The 6863-nt window shown below is 57.8% G+C and overlaps 1 protein-coding gene across 2 annotated transcripts; it reads left to right on the top strand.

Annotated features, from left to right (window-relative positions):
- NEIL1 (nei like DNA glycosylase 1) lies at nucleotides 1–6379 on the top strand. 2 transcript variants are annotated; one of them, XM_055555804.1, is made up of 10 exons: nucleotides 1–64; nucleotides 1450–1906; nucleotides 3821–3940; nucleotides 4031–4094; nucleotides 4374–4473; nucleotides 4851–4978; nucleotides 5304–5331; nucleotides 5513–5574; nucleotides 5740–5905; nucleotides 6105–6379. In XM_055555804.1, the coding sequence occupies exons 2-10, from the start codon at nucleotides 1473–1475 to the stop codon at nucleotides 6173–6175; spliced, it is 1173 nt and encodes a 390-aa protein (XP_055411779.1). In that variant the 5' UTR covers nucleotides 1–64; nucleotides 1450–1472; the 3' UTR covers nucleotides 6176–6379. The 2 variants fall into 2 exon arrangements, with proteins under 2 accessions (XP_055411779.1, XP_055411780.1); XM_055555805.1 differs by lacking the exons at nucleotides 1–64; nucleotides 4374–4473; nucleotides 4851–4978 and having other exon boundaries at nucleotides 1362–1906.
- Nucleotides 6380–6863: the final 484 nt, after the last annotated feature.

Below are 6863 nucleotides of genomic sequence, written 5' to 3'. Positions count from 1 at the left end.
TCGCTCCGCCTCCGGCATTAACCCCTTGGTGGCTGCAGGCTTGCGGGAGCGGCGCTGGGCGCAGGTAGCCTGCGGCGGGCCGGGGGCCGGAGTGTGTGTGTGTGTGTGTGTGTGTGTGTGTGTGTGTGTGTGTGTGTGTGTGTGTGTGTGTGTGTGTGTGTGTGTGTGTGTGTGTGTGTGTGTGTGTGTGTGTGTGTGTGTGTGTGCAGCAGAACTGAGAAGAGGACTGGAATGAGGGCCTTGGGGAGGAAGGGAGCCAGGGTTAACCGAGGACAGGCCGCGGGAGCTGGAGGAGGTGGGTGGGTAGGAGGCGAGCCATTGAGCGTCCGCCCCTCGCGAAATTAGGAACCTGTAAGTTTACCTTTTCCAGCAAAACGAACCCTTTTGGGTGCCAGGCCCGGGGCGGTGCCGAGGTTGCGGGTACGGAGGACAAAGGAGTCCATCCTGGCCAAATGCTTCCCCCTGCCCAACACCTACTTTGGCCTCCGATCTCCCGATCCTGGATTGAGAAAAGTGGCAAACTCTTCCTGCCTCAGCCAAATGGGAACCCGCGAGGGTGGAAAGGGGGACACCCCTCTCGGCCCGAGACGCTGACCCGGGAGTTTCCTGTGTCCCCCTGGACCATGGCCTGGAGCGTGGGGAGCCCTTCCTGGCGCCCCATCCTCCTCCCTCAATGTCGTGTGTCCCTGACTCCAGCTCTAAGGTACCTGAAGACAACTACATTCCCTCTTACTTGTCCGAGGCCTCGGTCCTGACCAGTGGGTGGTGGGCAGGCTCCTCCACCTTGTCTGCCGGCAGAGCCTGTGAGCCACCGTTATCCCAGCTCTTATCTTCCAGGCTCATTCCCTTAGTCACTGTGGCAACCGAGGAGGGCCTGATTCTTGGGGAGATGAGCGTGCACAGTTCCCATTCTGGGGTGGGAGTGGAGACAGAGGCAGACAGGAGCTAATAATTTCAGGGTCTGGGAGTGCCATGAAGGGGATCAGGGGATGGAGGATGCTGTTTCTAGACCGAGGGGGACGGCAAAGGCGGGGAGGGGGTGGGGTAGGGGGGTGGGGGTGGGAGGGAGAGCTGTGTGCTTGGAGCAAGGGGGGTGGGGCACGTGGGAGGAAATGAGATGACAGCCTGGGCCCAGGAAGGATATGGACTTTATTCTAAAATCAGAGTGTTCCTGGAAGCCCATGGAAGGTGTTAATGAACAAGGTAGTCATGTTTCCCTCGTCAGAGCTCCCCAGGGTCCTGGGCTTTCTCAGCATTTTCAGGGCTAGGGGTGGGGATGGGGCGGGGGAGGGACAGAGCAGGGGCTGTGGCCAAGCCAGCTGATTTCCTGCCAATTCCCATTGACCACGCCCCCCTCTGACCCTCTGGGCTCGCCTCTGAAAACTGGGAGTGATATTGCCACCTCACTGGAGGCACACCTGGCCCAACCTGCTGTCATCCTCCCCACAGGGCCTGGCCACCCCTCCCACAGAATGCCCGAGGGCCCTGAACTGCATCTGGCCAGCCACTTTGTGAACGAGGCATGCAGGGAGCTGGTCTTTGGAGGGTGTGTGGAGAAGTCACCCGTCAGCCGCAACCCTGAGGTGCCCTTTGAGAGCAGCGCCTACAGCATCTCGGCTTTGGCCCGCGGCAAGGAGCTGCGCCTGACCCTGAGCCCCCTGCCTGGGGCCCAGCCCCCACGGGAGCCACTGGCCCTTGTCTTCCGCTTTGGCATGACTGGCTCCTTCCAGCTGGTGCCCAGCGATGCGCTGCCACCCCACGCCCACCTGCGGTTTTACACAGCTCCACCTGGCCCCCGACTTGCCCTCTGCTTTGTGGACATCCGCCGATTCGGCCGCTGGGACCTCGGGGGCGAGTGGCAGCCAGGCCGCGGGCCGTGTGTCTTGCTGGAGTATGAGCAGTTCAGGTAGGGCCAGCACCAGCTGTGAGGAATACAGTCCTGGGCTTCAGACGCGGCTTATTAGTGCCTTGTTGGCCAATGAGAAGCGAGTTCCAGCCCCTCTGGGCTTCAGTCCTTTCATCTGTAGACCAAGACAGTGTCCTTTCCTAGGGACAACTCCCTGAGCTAATGGACCTGGAAACCCAAAACCTCTAAGAGGAGGTGGGGTCAAGAGGTGGAGGACATGGCCGACTGTGTCAGAGCTGGGGCTCTCATCAGCATCCCACACTGCTTGGTGCCCTCAGAAGGCTAAGAAGAAAAGTAGAGAGGCTTTAACAGCCCAAGAAGGGAGGCTGAGCAGGAAGGAACTGCTTCAAGGGGGTGGGGAGAGGACCACTAATGACATGGCTTCTGAAGCAGGTTGTGGTCTCCCACATCGTGCCTGCCCACCGGTCTGTGTCCCATGGTCTCCATGCCTGTCTTCTGCCTGAGGCAGGCTAAGAGCCCCACCTGGGGTGGGATGCCGGTCACGTAAGATGGCCCAGCATCAGCCACTTCCTTTCCTCTAAAGATAAAACATGCATGTGTCTCTGCTTGGTGCCAGTCCAGTTCTAAGTGTTGAGGGTTCAGCAGTGATCAAGAGGGATGTGGTCCCTGCTCCCACAGAGCTAGTTCAGGTAGGGCAGGGGGAAGGGAAAGTGAAAGTGAAGTGAAAGTCACTCAGTCATGTCTGACTCTGCGACCTCATGGACTGGGGCCCCGCCAGGTTCCTCTGTCCGTGGAATTCTCCAAGCAAGAATACTGGAGTGGGTAGCCGTTCCCTTCTCCAGGGGATCTTCCCAACCCAGGAATCAAACTGAGGTGTCCTCCATTGCAGGCAAATTCTTTACCAGCTGAGCTACCAGGAAAGTGCAAAGCTCTAAAGTAAAAGCATTCTGACAAGACTCAAACAGGAAGGCATGGAGTGGGACTTGGCAAATCCTTTCTTGGGGAAGGCATGTCTTTGGCTGCCCATTGGGGTGGATCAGGGCGTCTCTGGCCCCCAGAAGGCAGCAGATTCCTGGCCTTCCCAGGTGTGACCCCAGGTGCACTCCCAGGGAAGTGTCTGTGTTGTCTTAGATTTCTCCCACTTCACCTTTCCTGGGAGGGTCAGGCCACAAGTTAACTCTTTGCCGGCTGATTCTGAAGTTTCTCTTGCATGATGAGCATTTTGGCTTGTTTGGTCCTCCAGCTGCAAAGCCTGTGGGGATCTGCCTCCCTCTGGGAGGTGACCACCCAGGTTGACCTTCCACTTTTACCCCCCAAACTGTCTTCTGGGCCCTGTATCATTTGCTTCTCATGCCCATCACTGAGTCAGTCTTGTCATGACCGTTTTCTCCAAGAAGCGAGATTCCTTTCCTCTTCATGGTGGTGAGGAGACCCGTGGGGGTGCTGGGCACTCACCAGCCAGGACTTGCCCCCTTCACTCCTGCTCAACAGACCCAGTGCTAGCTTCCAAGATCTTCAGCATCTTGAAAACAGTTGACCCCACCAATGTCACATCTTCATGTCTAAGCAACTAGAAGTCCTCGACAGGGAGTTCCAGACTGCAGGCACACCCTTGTTCCCAAAAGTATCTTGAATCTGAGCCACTCTGGTGACATGCAAACCATATACATAGACTCAAGTGTTTTCTTGGGCATGTTCCTTTAAATTGGCATTTTTAACCTTTTGTAATGAATTGAAATCCCACATTGTTCCCATTTTTAATAGAAAATGGAGGTTCCTGCTGCCAAATACCACGGAGGATGGGATAATGGGAAATTGGGACTTATTGTTTCCTTCCCTTGCACCCAGAAATTGCTTCCCCCAGCTCCTCTCCCCTACCCCATTGGGAGGCAGGGAGGGGCAGGGGGCACGCAGGCAGAATGGGTCTTATGTGCCCGGCCTGTGTCCCTCCAGGGAGAATGTGTTACGAAACCTAGCAGACAAGGCCTTTGACCGGCCCATCTGTGAGGCCCTGCTGGACCAGAGGTTCTTTAATGGCATTGGCAACTATCTGCGGGCGGAGATCCTGTACCGGTCAGCTGGCAGGCCTTGGGCATGAGGGTGGGGGTGTCTGGGTGTGCTCACGTTCCCCTCTGCTTAGCACCCCTCTCCACCTCCCTGCAGGCTGAGGATCCCCCCCTTCGAGAAGGCCCGCACAGTTCTGGAGGCCCTGCAGCAGCGCAGGCCGGTGAGGGGACCGGGAGGGATGTGCCTGCCCGTCAGGCAGGCGGACGAGGGCTGGGGCTGGGTGAGGTGTCTGCGGCTCAGCTCGAGCAGGTCCCTTCTCAGTTCCAGCCTGTGTCTACAATGTGTGTGTGTGCGTGCGTATGGGAGGTGATGGGGGGTGCTGATGAACTGTCCATGTCCTGCCAAACTCAGAAGGGGTCTGTTCCCTGAGGTATCAGCGGCCTTCTGAGCAGCATTGCCTCATGCTGACATCCAGGTCCTACCTCTGCCCCTTCTCCAGAGCCCGGAGCTGACCCTGAGCCAGAAGATCAGGGCCAAGCTGCAGAACCCTGACCTGCTGGAGCTGTGCCACTCGGTGCCCAAGGAAGTGGTCCAGCTGGGTGAGGGCCTGGGAGGCAAAGATGGCTGGCTAGCTCTGCTTTGGCATATCGTGTAACCTGGGACAGTTCCTGCCCCTGTCTGGGCCTGGTTCCCTGCCTGGAGAATGGAAGTTTGTTGACCTAGTTATTTCTAAATGGACTATACCTCCCGGCAGGCAGGGCAAGGATTCTTAATCCGACTTCAGGATGGGAAAGTCATGGCCCAGAGTGGGGAAGACACCAGCTTGAGATCACACAGCTGGAGGAGGGAGAGCTTTGGCCCCCTGACTCAGTCTATCAGCTTGTGAAGCTGAGGTCTGAGCCAGGTCTAACTGGGCTCCCCCTCCTCCCAGCCTAAGTCCCCCCTCTGATCTCCACCTGGTTCCTCTGTCCCACAGGGGGCAAAGGCTACGGGTCGGAGAGCGGGGAGGAGGACTTTGCTGCCTTCCGAGCCTGGCTGCGGTGTTACAGCGCACCAGGCATGAGCTCACTGCGGGACCGGCATGGCCGCACCATCTGGTTCCAGGTTTGGGCTCTAACGCTTGTACAGGCAAACAGAGACCCAAGGAAACTGGTGGGATGGAAAAATCTGGGGCCACACTGGTCCTGAGGGTCTAAGCCTTCCCTGTGCTATGCTCTGCCCCTCCCCTGAGTCCTAGGGTCCCCGCTAGTGGCACAGCCCCAGAGCAGGGGGGACCTTGCTGCTGGCGCTGACCTGGGGGGTCAGGAGGGGACAGTCAGGCTTCCTTGGGGAAGGGCTTCACTGATATGGAAGGACAGGTGTGATTCTGCCTCTCCAAGGAAACTACCCCTACCAGGCTGACTCCTGAATTCTCTTGATTCCATTTTAGGGGGATCCTGGACCCCTGGCACCCAAAGGTAAACTGCTCCTAATGTAACGAGAGCAGAAACAACTAGCTGTGCAAGGGCTACAGTACCCTCTCCATCCCAGGCCCCGTCTCCGACCCTGGGCGTCACTCCAGAGTGGGAAGTGGGAGTCTAGAAAAAGGGGGCTGAGGCCACAGAACCCTTCAAGCCCATCAGCATCAATGTCCTGCAGGGGGCAAGTCCCGCAAGAAGAAGTCCCAGGAAGCACAGCAGGGTCCTGAGGACAGAGTGGAGGTATGGCTCCCTGCTCCTCCCCGTCCCTGCACTTTCTCCTAGTCCGGCCACACCTCCCAGGCCAGGCTCTCAGGCAGCTCCTTTCCTTGACAATGGAGGGCAAAGGTGGGTCCTCACCTGCCTGACCTGCTGGGCTCCTCACGGCCCTGCGTCTTCTCCACCCAGGACCCTCCATCTCCAAACAAGGCCCCTTCAAGGACACGAAGGGCACAGAGAGGCCTTCCTAAACAGACTACAGCTCAGGTGCCCGAGGGGACCAGCCTCCAACAGGACCCAGAAGCCTCCCCGGTCCCTGACAAAGGGAAGAGAAGGCGGCGGCCAGCAACCTCAGGTGGGCTTTCCTCAGCAACTTCCTCTGGGGAGGGACGGACTGCCACAGTGAGCTCCCCAGGAGAGGAGGGGATGTGGTGGGAGGCACATGTGGGATGTGAAGAGGCAGTGTGAGTGGGAGGAACACGTGGACAAAGGCGGAAGGGAGGCTCTTGGGGAGTCCTTGGCCAGGGACTACCATCTCACCTGTCCCTCCCTAGGCCGCCACAGAACCCGAAAGATCAAGGCTGATACCCCATCCTTGGAGCCTGAGGGGACCTCAGCCTCCTAGCAAGAGGCTCTTCTTGCTTGTATCCACCCCTCCTCCTGGCACCCTGGATCTGGGCCTGTGTGGCTTCCTGGAGGTTGCAGGGAACTGGATGCTCTGACCCTATGGCCATTCCCTACACAATTATGTTTTTAATTGTACCCCACTATCCTCATTTTTTTAAGCCCATGTGAAAAATGCTAATTTTTAGTAAAAGCATAAACTTGAACTTCTTGGCACTTCTTGGGCTGACTGCAGGTCTGGGAAGGCTCAATGTGAAGGGCTTGCTGCCCAGTCCTGAGGACAGGAGGGCCATGGTCTCTGCAGGGATGGCCCCTCATGGGTGGTGAAGAGACCCCCTGCCCAATTAGCCCAGACTCTACAGCTCCTCCAGTCCAGGACTCCTCAGGGCCTGTGGCTGCTCCCCTAGTGGGGAGCAGTGCTCTCCTCCTAGTGGGGGTCAGCCAGAACCCACCCACCAGGCCTCCTCCTTAGCCCCAAGCCCTCTATCTGTGGGTACAGGGGGAAGCACCCCTTCTTGTTTTTTTCCCATGTGGGATCTAAATTCCCTGACTAGGGATTGAACCCATGCCCCCTGCATTGGAAGTGCATAGTCTTAACCACTGGACTACCATGAAGTCCCAGAACACCATCTTGTATCATGGTCTTTTAGTCAGCTTATGGTCACCAGTATCCCAGGTCTCTCTCATGG

Source organism: Bubalus kerabau, chromosome 19 (genome assembly GCF_029407905.1).
Source record: "Bubalus kerabau isolate K-KA32 ecotype Philippines breed swamp buffalo chromosome 19, PCC_UOA_SB_1v2, whole genome shotgun sequence".
Lineage (NCBI taxonomy): Eukaryota > Metazoa > Chordata > Mammalia > Artiodactyla > Bovidae > Bubalus > Bubalus kerabau.
The sequence above is the reverse complement of the archived record's forward strand: the minus strand, read 5'-3'. Positions and strand labels throughout refer to the sequence as shown.

Bases quoted from the DNA above. Each gene is read 5' to 3' on its own strand.
- NEIL1 (XM_055555804.1), top strand. From the start codon at position 1,473: ATGCCCGAGGGCCCTGAACTGCATCTGGCCAGCCACTTTGTGAACGAG. The intron at 5,332-5,512 runs GTAAACTGCTCC...AATGTCCTGCAG, and splicing joins TGGACCCCTGGCACCCAAAG to GGGGCAAGTCCCGCAAGAAG. The intron at 5,906-6,104 runs GTGGGCTTTCCT...GTCCCTCCCTAG, and splicing joins GCGGCGGCCAGCAACCTCAG to GCCGCCACAGAACCCGAAAG.